Genomic DNA, 15,790 nt, shown 5'->3' on the forward strand with positions numbered 1-15,790 from the left:
AATTGCCTAGTCCCAGGCTCCTTCACTCCTGATTGGGCAGTACCCAACTGAATGATGGATGAATTAACACCACACCATTGACAAATACATAAAAGGCTGTTATACTGACTGGCATCAATCAGAACTTATGCTATAATGATCAGTGCCATTTCATACTGTATATTCAAAAGACAACACCTATATAATAATGGCTTCATTGTTACTGTTTCATGTGCTGGTACACACAGGTAAATAACTCTGGCTACACCCCAACAGTTTTATTTACCTTAGGGAAACCCTTGCTCTTCAAAGGGTTAAAGCTTATTTCAATTCATCCCTTTTAGAAGGCTAGAAAAGGATGCTTTCATGTGATGACACTGGTATACTTAGATGGCTCAACTGCATGGTCAGGCAAACATTCATCAACTCCTTGACTCTCCCCCAGGATGAGGATGCCGGACTACAAGAGAAGAGCCTTAAGCATACAGTCCACCAGGTTCACATTTCAGAAAAGCCTGGGGCTAAAACAACAACAACAACAAAGGACAGGTAACCATTTATGTATTTTATTCTCGCCACCACCACCGAATTTTGTTTAGCAGAGGGAAATTCCCTGGGTGCTACATGATTAATATATCAGAATTGTGGATAGTGAAACAAAAGTGTAATCTAAAATGTTAACCTTTATGGCAAAATGCTACGAATATTTAGAAAAATCCAGTGAAAATTGAGTTACTACAAGCACAATAGAGGGATGTAAAATAATAACTTACTTGTACTACATGGCAGACTGACTACATAACCCAAGACTCCAGCATAACAATCCTCACCTTCACGAAACCTGAATCCAGAAATGGCATAAAGGATGAGTTTATGGTGGCAACTGTGTTGCAGTATATCTAGAAGCTATTCTTGCAATGATGTTTTACAGGTTCAGTTTTTAAAATGGATATACAGTACTTGAAATGGGTGATATTCAATTCAGACTGGGTCTGGCAAACGAAGGAGGAAGTTTTCGAGTAGACTGAACAGAGCATGATGAATATGAAGTTTAAAAGTCTCAGGATCTTAAATGGGTAATATGGCCAATTGTTTTTACCATTGTACTGTACTTTATGAAACTGTATAAATTGTGTGTGTGTGTGTGTGTGTGTGTAATTCACCGGGTCGGTCAGGATCACTTGATGGTCGTGATCGTCAGCATTTTACCCGCCCGGAAGGAAGCTGAGAGCTCATATAGTCCGATCTAAGGGCAAGGCTGTGACCTTCACACACCCACAAACCCATCCCCTTGCTCAAGGGGGACAGTAACCACCCACTTCTTCAGTGAAACTTTTCGCAACCTGAGCGAGGCGCGAACTCCCGTCTACCAGATGGCAAGCGAGAACGTTACCATTGCGCCAGCGAGCGGTGTGTGTGTGTAACTAGTTAAGATGCCCTCATAATCACATCCTTTACAGAGAAACCCTTATTGGTGCCAGAACCAAATATGATACAACTAAAAAATATTGCTCGACAATAATCCAACTCAGGCACCATTTACAGTATAAGAGCATAAATAAGCATGGCAACTAACTGACCCTGTTAGAGCTGTTTTGGCAGCATTTAACACAAGCTTAGGACAGTAAAAATGAAACAACACTGCATCTTACATCTACCATATTTAAAAGTAACATTACCGTTAAAAAAAGTACACACATCTGAAACGTATTGTAATATTAATACAAAGCAGCAATGTACAGAAACATATTCAAGTACACAATAAGTAAAAAAAGAGCAGATACAACATGAAGAAATAAGGAACAGCATTCTACTGTATACTAATAAACACAAACACACAATCAATATAAAATAAAGAAATAATCAGTAACAAAATTCCTGTAACCTCTCCTGCCTCTCTCTCTAAGGGCTTTGAAACTTAGTCATATTAATCCAAAACAGCCAACACTGATGACACTGACCTTTTACCAAATACAGTACTACACTCACACCCACATCAGTTACAAGCATGTATATTGTAATGACTGGCTTATGCACACCAGACTGTTACACTTACATTCAAGCCACGTTTTAGGGGTACTGATATGCAACTTATCCACAGGGCCGAAGAACGTCACTTTCTACCACTGCAGAAGTGACCCATCCCAACCCATGACTTCAAACATAGGAACAGGTGTTGAAAGCCACTGGAGCATAGTGTGAGAAGTGTATGTGGAAATTTACATGGTTGGAGTAACTATGTTTGTTGTTGGTAAACTAATGATTTCAAAGACCATGGAGACAGAAGCAGGAGAGAAGATAGACCTTGTGCTGCTGAAAGTACAATATGTCTACAATAAGCTTGCATCAAATCCTCACAAGGATACATATTCTGAGTTGATAAAATAAATAAACTATTGAACAGGAATTACAAAACCAGCAACCTACCTTTGGGAACCAATATGGCAGTAAACTAACCCTTTCAATCCAGTGACTAATTTTTCAATTTATTTTTCCTACCTTCAGCCAATTTCATTCAGCATGCAAGAATCCTCGAGTAACGAAAAGGTTAATTAAGGTACATTTAACCTCTATACAGTATCTCAAGAAGTCTCCCTTAAGCTGAATAAAATCATCCAGTCATGCATCAAACACTTCTAAAGATTCTTCCCAATACATAAATAAAATTGTCCGGTGGTTGTAAGAACAAACTCCCATAAATGTAAGACATCCAGGTTGAAGGGTTCAACAATCACACAATAACTTACACACTAGTATAAACATCTTCATCGTTATCATCACCATGAACGAGAACCAGGAATAGCATTTTAGAAATTGTCTGCGCTGCTATGGATTCAAGCCCTTCATCCTGGGGATGTCTTTTTAGTGTTATTATTGCTGCCACTGGATAATTTTACTGAACTTAGGAAGAATTTACAGTAGTGAGGGTTACTTTACTTTAGGCTATACTGTACTTAAACCCTATCATTTGAAAAGGAAGAATTAACTGGTGGGGGTTACTTTAAGCAATACTTAACTCCTACAGTTTGAAAGAAACAATTTAAAGGTGGAGGTTACTCTAGGCTACTCTGTACTTAACCCCTACTGTTCAAAATGGAAGAATCTAAAGTAGTACATGGGATTAAGGCTTTATCTCACCCAAGAGTTAAAAGAAAAATCTATAGCAGTGGTAGAGGTTAATTAAGGCTTTATCTATCTCTTATACAATATTTCAACATGGAAGAATCTACAGTGGTGATACTGTTTAATTTAGGCTTTATCTAACCCATGAATTAAAAAAAAGAAGAATCATAGTAGGGGCAGAGGTTAACTTGGGCTAAATCTAACCTCTGGTGTTTGAGCTCTCATCTAAACTTAACAATGTATACCGCTTTGTGGTAGCAAAAATAAAAAATCAAAAGTCATTGAACTGAAAGGGTTGAAGTTTAAGATTGTAACCTCATATCTTGCTTTTCTGAAGTCTACTGCAAAAGAAACACTGAAATAACACCCCACCTTCATGTTCTTAGGCTACAACAAATACATATCTAACTCTTCCTCTTAACAAACACACATAAGGATTGCCTCACATTTCACACTACAACAAACATCAGTTTCCTGCTGCAAACTCATGGGGATCTTAAGCTAAAAGGTAACAAGGACTGACAACACTATAAGTACACTGCCATAGAGAGGAGTAACTGTAAACATGGCAAAGTACAGCATAGTCCAGGTATTGAGTACAGATGAAAGAAATGTACTTACTGGGAGTACAGAGACTTTACCATACCTGCTTACTTGGGGGGGGGGGGAAAGAAGTCAAATATACATCACAACATTTAAGCAAACACAAAAATGTGTTACCATTCAGACATTTGAGTCAAAGTCTGAAGCACTTTTCCTGTAACATTTTCAAGTCTCTTATGCTTTAAATATTGCAATATACTTCCTTCTCACACCAGCAAGAAGCTACGCTAGACTAAGATGAGGATAAGTACTTGAGCAGTTGATTACACTAGTATTCTGACTGGTTCACTTTTACGTACAAGTACTGTGATTGCTTAAGTTATATTGTGGTTGTCTCTGAACATCCAACAATTTGTTCATTCAATACACACTTTACACATTAACTACAAGGAGTATAGATAAAAACTGCTTGTTACTTGTACTGATTAATCCCTTACTTTAAAGAGCATGATTCTAAGGATAAAATGCTAACAGAGAACTACTGTACATACCTCATAAAACAACAATAAACATGCTATTCTTAATTTGTCTTTGCAGAACCTCATATCACCTAACAATCTTATGTTTATCAATGAACAGTGTTTAGCTTCTCAATGTATTGTATCCTTTGCTGTTGATAATAACATAAAACAATTCAAATAATGAAAACTGCTGAACAATGATATAAATACAGTACCAACTTTCAACAGATACTGGGCACATTGTCTAAAAACTGGTTTTTGTGTTTATCAAATTTCCATCCAAGAGAGTAGCAAAACCGGTAACTGATATGTACTGATAGTTAACCATAAATTTAGAAAGAATAAATATTCTTACAAGCTGAAATGCGATGCACTGATCTACTGATATTAAGAATTATAACGCAAGATGAAGGTTCATAAAATTCTTCCATGCTACAACATTACAATAATGACTTTCACTGTTAAGTACAGGTATTGTATTACATTCAAGCTATGGACTGATGTGGTGATGGAAAGGAGTAAAAATGGCCAGTGTTCACATGACAGGGTGCATGACTGATTTGCAAGCAATTTAAATGAGGAAACCTCTGCTGTGCCAGAGTGTAATATCTGTACCTTTCTAACAAACATACAGTATTCACCCAGCAAATTCTCAAGCGCAAGATCTATAAAAGTAAGTACTATATAATGCACTAAATATAAAGTACTAAATTTTACTGATATTACTATCAAATGCAGTCTTTAAATACAGTGCTGGTTTTCCTAACCATCAATAGAAACTGATGAAAAATATAAATGATATACCTGTAACTGTGCAGAACAAACTACAGTCTTTTGACACAAATACGAAAAGTTTACCTAATACATGCAGACACCAAAAATGAAGGTGTAAATAAAGTTCTCACAAACATCTTCAGCAACAAGTGTTTTTAAAGTACAGTACAATTTTACACAATTGCTCATAACCAGTTTTGGTATGCAGAATCTAAAACAAGACAATTTACATCAACATAAGATGATCAAAAGCAATGAACCTTTCACTTCTGTTATGCCTTAATAAATAATAATGTAATGCCCGGTACAGCCAACAAAAGAGTATCAATACCTTACCTTTGTTTCACAGTACTATGAACTGTTTAGATGGAGGGATAATACCCACATATGAACACTGTAAACATTTATATATCCTGTATGTGGGTGTAACTCTTTCAGTACAGAGTATTGTTATTTTCCCAGTTATTTACATTCTGAAACAAAGGATAAAAGCTCTGAAATACTGAAGTATATCCATTGCACTTCATTAGCACTATAACATTTTCAACATCATCGTCATCTAATCCTGTGTTGCCCCATGAGAAGCATAGGAGCCCGAGACTAGGCAAGTTCTATTATCATACAAAAAAATATGGCATCCGCATAAATTTCTAATTACTAACAAATACTAGAATACAAAAACATACCGATATGGAATTACAGTATATCACTGAAGTCCAATTTTCACAGAACCTATAGGTCATGATACTTCTTTTGGTGCTGCATAGTACATGACAAGCATTGGGACTACACAGAAATGAGATTTTACTATTAAAAAAAAAAAAAAAAAAGTGGGTGGGGGCGATTTATGGCACATACAAAATAATTTACAGGGTATGAGTGAAGGTATTTTTTCCATGAACACTGGAAAATACTTAAGTCATTTATTGCTCCCTACGTGTCAACAAGTGGGTTGGTGAAGGGTTAGTGCCCTTTCCTGTAAAACAACTAACTCAGAGTCAAATGGCCACCCCTTACGGGATAATGGCGTCTGGCAATAGATAGATAGAGATGTGATTTATTGCTAATGTGAAATTCTTCCTTCCCACAACAGTGCCCATTAATAGCCTACCCATTCATAACTATGTGGCCACAATACAGTATACCTTCAACTACACAGCTGATGTAACCAAATCACTGTTGGTACATGGAAAAGGTCTGATACAAGAGATCACACTTACAAACTGATAATCTTCTGACCTACCAACGACTTCAGTTTCAGCAACTGATTCAGCATTTTTCATTTGTAAAATGATGCTAAGTTTCTCATTTCGATGAAACTTTTCCCACCCAAGGGTAGCTATGATCTCTAATTTGCGGTGGCTCAATCGGTAAAGAGGTGGCCTGCAGTCCTACCAGACCCAGGTTCAAATCCCTGCTGGGGGGAGGGAACAGTTTAAGGATTTGAATTTCACTAAAGCAGACTTTACTGATCTACCATAAGACCCGCCGACATGTCGTAAAAATACCCCTGCTAATACCACTACACCAGTCCTGTATGAGACAGCCCTAGCATGTATTCAATATGGACAGTGGGTGTTAGCGCCGAAGTGGTGACATGTAGAGATGAATGGAATGAAGGAGGACTACTGGGCCATGGTAGCAGGCTGTGAAGCCTATGCCCGGGGGTGGGGGGGGGAATCTCTTATCCTGTTCCACAATTCAGCAAGCAAGTTCAGCACTGCCCAATTTACCAACATGTAACTGGTCTCTCACTGTGAGATGAAGAATTACATTAACTGAGCACTGAAGATTTACTGTGTGCAGCTTTGACACAAAACTACCAGCGTTCACGTGAGTCATTTAATCAGCAGAGAAACTAATCATTGCAATAAAGTAATGTATGACCATCATTCAGATCAATAATCTTCCTACTATGGTATAGTTCTTATATAAACAAAGACTTTAAAAAGAATCTGGCATTAAATGCCCAATATTATGTGCAGCATTACTAAATAAAGACCAGTCTCTAAATTGGTTCTTCCAGATGACATCAGGAAACACTTGATGCACTATTGTAGTTATTATTCATGAAATATATATATATATATATATGAGCTCCCGTACTAATTGTCACATTTAACCCATGCTAATCGTACATCCCTACCTCAGGCTGGTCACAATGTAAATACTGGAGTTTGAACAATTATAATTACCTGTACTATTAGAATTAATTATTTTTCTATTCATGTCACTGGTCACTAAATCACATCAAAGCAACCCATGCTGTGCAAAATATGAAGTGAATAATAACAAGAGTACATCATAAAAAAAGCTTATTTAAAGTTTTAAAACTTAAACAAATTATCATTAGTAAGGAAACAGTATACAAGACTGATAAATACCAGTTGTAAGAAATGTTACATGCAGTGCAGCATGGCAATTCCATAGTCTTGAAGGTCTTAGATTACAAGAGAAGGAAGACTGAAAATGGTACTTCCTCTTCTACCAGTTACATCACTAAAAAGATCAAAGAGCTATACTATATTCTAAACCTCTCTACTCTGTGCAAATAAAAAACCGGGTTAAAGTTGAGAATAATCACCTGTTTCAGCTCAAGAACATCTTTTTCCTGGCACTTGCTGCTTCCGGGCAAATTTGTTTAGTTTTGGTGACATTATTGTGGAAGGTTTAGTGAAGCTTGTATCAAACCCCTTCACTGTGAAAGACAGTTTCTGAGAAAAATAAAAACTTTCATCATTAGTAGGAATAAAATGAAAGACATCCATGGGTTAAAAGGGTTAAAAATAGTGAGAAACTTAATGTTGACAACACAGGTGACCCGAGATTAACCTTAATACCAAAAGCGGAATAATACCTACATTTCCTTTAGTGAGAATCTAATTTGATGTACTGAGAAGAGTGGCAAGCTCAGTATATATGGCAAAATTTAACTAAAGAACCCACAAGCACTGACATCCATAAATGAACAAAATCCATCAATTGCCTGACACTGAATCCTTGAAATATATTAATAGTTGCTATAACAAAATTATCTCTATTCACAGTTGCCAGGTTTTACAGCTATCACTCAATCCATCCCAAGCAACACTCCAGCACACTCCTAACATAGCCCACAAAAGCATCCAAATAAACATTCACACATAAAGCACTAAGACACACAACATACAATTACATACCGGGTATTCCTTATCCTTTCATTCATATAAAATACATTCAGTACTGGGAGTTTTATTCACTATCCACAGATATACTGTACCTACTGCTCTGAACACATTCTGAATAATAAAAAACAATGCCTAACAAAATTCTAAACACAATAAAGGTTCCAATAAACATCCTTACCACTATACACCTATAAATGTTAACATAAACAGTTATGAGAATCTATGCATAGACAAAGGAAAAGAATGATAGACAAAAAAATTTAGAGTCAGGGTCCAAAAACAAGATGATGCATACAGTACTTTATCATGTCAGTAATCCTAACCGATATTAGGATCAATTAGGTGGATGTTGATGATGGGATGACCCCATATCCTTGTATGTTTTCTAAGATCTAAATACAGTAATATGAACTAGGCTGGGTCTGAAATGAAAGTATAATATGAAACTACATACTGTATAAATGATTCTCAGTAATGATAAAGTTTGTATTGCATTACAAATGTCACCAAATTTTACGAATACGGTACCTACATCTGATCCAACTTAGAAATCTGTGCTTCACTGATGAAACATCTATTATCTGTTATAACTGAGGACCCATCGCTGAAGCTATACCATATCACAGTTGATTTCACAATGCATTTATCAAGTTACTATTACATTAGAGGAAAAGCTGCAGCCTTATCATATACAGTACACCAGGCTACACTATTCTCTTGACTTTGTTTGAAACTGGAGAATTATGAGATCACTGATCTGAAACATCAGTAAGAACATTAACTGCAAAGAAAATTATTTCATAGACTGTTCTACCATGGACCAATGATAGCTATTAGGTATAAGAGAAAGAAGTAAAGAAAATGTACTACAAAATAAAGTAAAACATAAATAGTAAATTGTATTAATAATCATATCTTAACATTCTTTAAAATATTACAACATTCTTACAAAAAATGAGTGAAGAGTTAGACTCAATATATATATTATACAGCATATAAGAGAATCAAACCTGACCACTCCATTGTGTTCCCAAGGAGAGGAGTTGAGAAGCATGTACTGTATCACACAGTAATATAAAACAGCTACTACTACTACTACTACTAGTAAGGTACCATACAAAAGATAAATACTACCACTAAGATGCAGGTACTAATAAATAATAAGAGGTATGGTCAAAACCAACAGTCTCCCCACACTTTGGAATTTAAGTCCTTCAATCCAGTGACATATTTATAACCGTATAACAGCTACCACCAGATAACTTTATTAAGCCTAGAGGAGATCTTTTAAACTTGATGAGTCACTAACCCTCAGGGTCCCTCCTCCTTCCACCCATCATCCAATCCTTTTTTTTTTTTTTTGACCCATCAGGAGCATAGGAGCCCAGGTTGGGCTACTCGGCCTGATATTTAAGGAAAGGATGACCAACCTCACTTTCCCCTGAGTGGTATTATGTAAGCAATTAACTCCAATTACCCCTCAGATATAAACCCTTTCAGACTCAACCTGGCACGAATGACTTAACTCACTAAACCACCAACATCATTTGGTTGCATGGTTAACACTCACACAGTAAATGGTCTCTCCTGAACTGAAAATAATCATCTGGAGGCAGCTAGAATAATTTAAAAATAATTAAATCACTGGACTGAAAAGGTTAAAATGCCAAACTAAAACAACAACCTTCTTCACACCTGGATGAAGAGCAAATAACTGTACTTCACTCACATGTTATATATAAAGTATTGGAAAGGTGTTGGGGAACGGATGACCATTACAATTTGCTCCCTTGAGTGACCAGTGACATAACAGTAGCAGTACTGTCGCTAAGCCAATCAATTGTGAGGGACTACAGACTGATGAGGAATAAAAATAACTGGACCAAACTTGGAGTTGTATTACTGTTGGCCAAGGAGCTCCCTAGCACCGCATCCTTATTAAGTTAATGGTATATCTGTACATGGCACAGTAATATTCTCTAGTGTTATTTATACAAACTATGTCAATATCAGAAAGTTACCTCACCCCATCCTTAGGTGAAAAAAAGAAAATAAAAATTAGAATGATAGCAATGATGATGATGATGATGATGCAAAAGCTATAAATATTATACAAGACAGTACAGTACTGTAACAGGTTATAATACACTATGCTATATAAATTAAGGAAAAGGTGCTAGAGTGTTTCATAAGCCCACAGGAGTACAGCCCTTGGTCGAAGTATCCAAACTACAGTGGATCCCAAAACACTGAATCCCCTACATGGCACTGTCTAGTGACACTTAATGGTGTACTGACTCCATAACCAGATAAATTTCCACTTGGCAAACCGTGAACACTTTGTGTCCTTAAAGGAAAAGCTGCTTTTTGAACATTAACTTGAGCAACATACAATCCTCTTACACAATTACTAACATCAGATAAATACAGGTATTCCAGAATTTAATTATTGTTTACAAGACATATCACAAAGATTTTCAGAAAGCACTGAGCTCGTTATTTCATGCAACTTTCTTTCCGAATTACTGGAAATGTACATATTATCGTCTACAATATTTTTTTTACAACTCAAATGACTAATATGCCTAACACTTCTGAGCAAAATGTTCATGCGTTAAAGTGGTTAAACTTCTGTGGCATTTTCCAAAATTTTATGTTAAATTATTGAAAGGCAGCTGCACCTTCATGCAAAGTTCCTTTCTCCTTGTAATTTAATAATTACAAGAAATCTCTTGTACTGTAACAGCCACTCTACAGTAAAGTATATATTAGTATAAGTACCTTAATAAAAAACAGTGACTGAAACTGCTTGCCAATCTCATTTACAGTTGTTCATATTTGCACTTTCATACCTTTGAGGAATCAGAATCTGTTTCTGAATATTTTTCTACAGTCAGACTTGCTGAATATATTTTAGGGAATGAAATTCCTTTAGTTTTTGTTAGAACAATGGACACCAGCAGACAAATGAGCCTTTGGTAAATCACTCATCTAACTAAAAGAATATACACTGTGAATTTGGCCTCTTGTACATCACCTTAAAACTATACTGTAGTGCCCTTCTTCATTATAAACACTCCAAGATTCCAAATTCTTAACACTGAAATTATTTTCATTCATTTAATGTTGATGCCCTACCTTGGAGTCCTTAACAGGAGAGATAGTGTATGCACTCACAATCTTCAATCTAGGCTCATCTTCATCATCATCAGTGTCACTGTCAGTATTGTCATCGAAGAACACCTCTTCATGAACCACAGATTTTTCCAAAGTCCTTATTGCATCTTCTTCCAAACAGAACTCTTCATCATCAAGCAGAAATTCATCTCCAACATCACTCTCTTTCTCTTTGCGCCCTGAAGGTATGTTCACATTCGTCTCATTTAAAGTTTGGCTTTTATCATTTCCATCACAAGCCTGAGTAGATAAGCTAACTGATTCTTCCGTCTGCTCTGTACTCTCCCTCACCTCTATGCCTACATCCTTAAGAATAGCAGATATTTCCTCTCTGGCCTTTTCATAATCATCAGGTTCTGGTTCCTCATGATCAATTTGTACGTCTTCAATGGTGCCGTCCATGCTTTCCCTCTCACTCTCAAAGTCATTTTCCCTAGGTGCCTCAGCATTATCAATATACACTCTCAGGTCATCCTCAGTATTTTCGTTGCTTATTAAGGAACCTTCAGTATTTTCATCACCAAACTGGTGGGAAGAGTAACTGAGATCAATCTTAAGTTGGGGTTCACTGCCATCAGAATCATCCGACTCTATCATCTCTGATGGTCTCACTTGACCATCTGTCACTGGGTCTCTGGTCCCATCAGGTAGCTTGCGGAATGATGCCCTGGTCTTGGGCATGACACTGTGATACAGAATATGTGTCTCAAGGAGTACTGGTGAAAGAAAGATGGCAGAGCACTTTTCACAAGCAGATCTCTGCAAAGAACGGTGAAGTCTGCGATGCGCTCGAAGGAAACTAACACATATAAATGCTGCCCCACAATGCGCACAAAGGTGAGAGGAAGGTTGGGGGAGTTTGTGCAGTCGCCGGTCACGACCCCTCTTGTTCTGGAACCAGTGTGTCACCTGCCGTGGCCTCAGTTCCAAACGCTTAGCCACCAGGCAAACCTCCATTGCTCCAGGAAAGTTGTTATGTTTATAGTGTGTGTCCAAGACCTAGGAAAAATACAAGAGTAAATAAGAAATATGTTTTATTATAGACATTATTTAAACTTGCTGTAAAATTTCCACATGGACAGAGACATTTCCCACATTATGCTCCTTTGAATTAGCTGTTATTGCCATGGGCCACAGATGCATCACAGTAATACCAAGTACCTATCTCTGTCAAATTTACAATATTTTAGCATAAGTACAGGTGCACCAAGTTCTAGGGGAAAAAAAAAAAAAAAAGCAATTTTACTTTATTTCTAACTCTAGCCTTCAGCAGCCGATATCAAAGCTTGCTGCAAATGTATCCTCCACTGTTATATGCACAAGTTTATGGTAGGTTAAGTACCACCAAGAAGTGTATTCTCCCCTACTCAAATGTGGGCTGGTAGTTGGTGGTCACTATCATCCACTCATATGCTATACCATAGTGCTGCATACTTCTTTCTTAGGTTACTCTACAGTCAGTGACAAGCCTAATGGTTTCCTGGTTGCTAGGTGGTAACCATATAACCAAATACCTTGAAGAAGTTTTGAGGCACAAGGAAAAGTGTGGAATTTGGTTCCTGGATGAACATCACAATTGTATCACTCCATGTCATTGGCAGAGGCACCATAACAGGCTCCAGATTACCCCATTATCTGGTTACCACTCAGTATTGCAATTGGTAAACTGGGTTACGCTTGTCACTAAGTAAGGAGCCGCTTGAAATGGAATGAAGATGAATAAAAAGCGAGAGGAAGGAAAGGGAAAAACAGGAAGAGACGAAGGAAGGCACAGTGATAGAATGACAAAAGTGAGGGAAGAAGTAGGCAGCACCATATCAAGTGAGTGGACAATGGTTGCCACCACAACTGAAGAGGAACATTGGTTCACTGCATGGGATGGCACTGCAAGGGAAGTGGCTTGCCTGCAGTTGATGGGTGTTCAGCCAGACAGACTGGGGCTACTTTACTACTACCATGCTTCAGTAGTACTACTTAGGTATGTGGCCGCTACAGTAAGTGTCCTTTATCAATATTTACTTACAACGACACTCACTGAACACATCAACAACATTTAGTGAGGACTGTCTCTATCTGACTAAAACTTTTAGCATTTCGACTCCCTCCAATGTATCATAAATTATAAAAGAGCTGATGCAACCCCAATCATTCTTTGGGGCACAACCTGCTGGAGTGCTTTAATCCACTAGACTATTACGTGTCCATCTGCTGGTTACATTATTAAAGCTAAAACACTATCACAGTGCCATACCTTGAGCTGAGTAGAGTTAAATGAAGCCTTGGTGGTCTTCTCAGACTTAACCTCTCGTGGCGTGGTAACAGGTGGGTTAATGGGAGAGGTGGGAGGGGAAGGACCAGCTTCACACTTTACCTCCACCCCATGCCTAATCCAGTGGGTCTCAAGAGCTATCACATTGCTGAACTCTGCCCCACATATGCTGCACATCTGCACAATAAGCAAGTTAGAAACTATAAGTTATTGTGATTCACTATAATGCATGGGCCTGAATAAAATCCAAAACTTCTTTTTCATGCAAAGGTGGAGTGTAATGATGAGTAATTCTTCTATAATCAACAAGATTTAGTGGCCAACACTGAGATAGGATGTGTGTCTAAGCTACCCTCTATGTGTACTGGTTGAATTTAAATTTTGAAATTTCAAATCCTTTACTGGATCACTTTCTGGGAAGTATATACAAATCTACATATCCTTCTAAATGGCTCAGCCTATGTTAAAATGTTCTGAATCTCGAAGAAAACAAATGTTATAAGCTGTCACAAGTGACTAAGCAATACTGATAGATATATTTGAGTTACAGGGTATAAAAAGGACTGGTTATGTCTTCCACCTGTGCCCACGAGCTCTGATGCATCTCCTTGTGAGTGTCAAGGTCAGTCTGGCAGATGAAGGCAGCATCACAGGTCATGCACACCTTGCTAAGGGCTCGCTGGCAGCTCATCCCGAGGTCTCCTTCCATCACCTCATGCCCACTCTCCTCCAGTTTCCTTAGGTGCTGGTTGCGACGATCCTGTTGATATCTATATGCTCAGTAACGTAAATAATATACAATATAGTACTGGTATGTTTCTTGATTTCAGTGCTGTGAACTGTTCAGATTAAAGAATTATGCGGGTAACTAAAATTGGAAAACTGTGAAAACATGGTCGGGATGTTGGGAATGATTATAATGATGATTATGATACTTAAGTGTGGTCATTACAATCATCCCATCACTATTTCTTACTAATAAACCAGGTGCAAAAGATACAGAAACAGTAGCAGGAAGCCATAAAAGGAAGAGATCCATCAATGCAGTACTTAGGTGAAATAAGTAACATATCCACTAACTCATTACATATGCTTTCAAAATTCTCTGTTCTTCTACACAGGCATATCATCCACATATTCTTAAGAAGGTTCCTTCAGTGGCAGAAGTATTAGTAACAGTAGTAGTGGCTGCAACCCAAGGTTCATGTGGATGTGAACAAGGCTGATGGCATGCAAACTTACTCATTTCCCTCAGTCTACCTACCTCAACATGGAAGACTGGGAAGGAACTGATTGTCCAACCAAATAGAAGCATCCCCCTCCAGAACATGGTTCTTAAGTGGTTAGGTGATATAGCCATGTCTTTTTTTTTTTTTTTTTTTTTTTTTTTTTTTTTTTAAGTGCCTGTGGGATACAACTACTCTCACAAGTTAAAAAAGGAAGTGCAACCCTTGTCATCTACATCTTCATACATACTTAATCCATTCATTTTTTCTCCTCATGAGATATTTTGCTTCACAAATATCCATATGGATACAGCACAAATAACTGCATTAACAAAATGATATATCAAAGCAACACTGCATCTCTGTTCCATTTCGTTTCGTTTCGTTTTTGAAGGCTCCAACATGCTTGCTTGTGTCAGCCTTGGTCACCTAATGGCGGCTCTCCATGCTACTCAATCTCTGGCAGCTTCCCTAGTCAGTCCCCTATCTATAAGGTCACACACAACGACCTAGTCCCACATCTTTTTCAGTCTACCTATCGCAACTCTACCCTTCATATTACCACTTACCACTTTCTGCATCCAATTATCATCCCCCATCCTCTCCACATGCCCAAACCATCTCAATCTACCTCTCCTTATCACAACACCAATACACTCCAGTCCCATCCTGTCCATCAACTCTTCCATCGTTAACCCAGCCCCCCCATGCCTCACACTCAGGGATGCACTGCACATCCACCTAATATCATTGTTATTTCTGTATGTTCGTGCCTGTGAATATCCTCTTCCTTTACTGCCCAGGTCTCACTACCATACAGCATTACATTCCTAACACATGCTGCATACAAAGATCCTTAGCATGGAGGGAGGGTCCTCTCAATGTCAGGAGAGGCAACAGCTCCCTGAACTTCTTCCAACCACTCCTTACTCTAGCCACAGAGCTAGCTCCAGCCCCACCTCCAGGACATAACATGTCTCCCAAATAACAAAACTCTTCCACACACTCAAG

General features: G+C 37.9%; 1 protein-coding gene across 1 annotated transcript in view; it reads right to left on the bottom strand.

The window, feature by feature from the left end:
- Positions 1-343: 343 nt before the first annotated feature.
- Positions 344-15,790, bottom strand: part of LOC145392156 (uncharacterized) — a 61,882-nt gene continuing 46,435 nt past the window's right edge. The window contains exons 21-24 of the mRNA XM_080266606.1: positions 14,134-14,313; positions 13,536-13,730; positions 11,246-12,283; positions 344-439 (exon numbers count right to left, since the gene is read on the bottom strand). Coding sequence (XP_080122732.1) covers positions 344-439; positions 11,246-12,283; positions 13,536-13,730; positions 14,134-14,313 — 1,509 coding nt within the window. The remainder of the gene's footprint in view (positions 440-11,245; positions 12,284-13,535; positions 13,731-14,133; positions 14,314-15,790) is intronic.

This window comes from Coenobita brevimanus, chromosome 21 (genome assembly GCF_032717465.1).
Source record: "Coenobita brevimanus isolate Jiangsu-jjx chromosome 21, ASM3271746v2, whole genome shotgun sequence".
NCBI classification, from domain to species: Eukaryota; Metazoa; Arthropoda; class Malacostraca; order Decapoda; family Coenobitidae; genus Coenobita; species Coenobita brevimanus.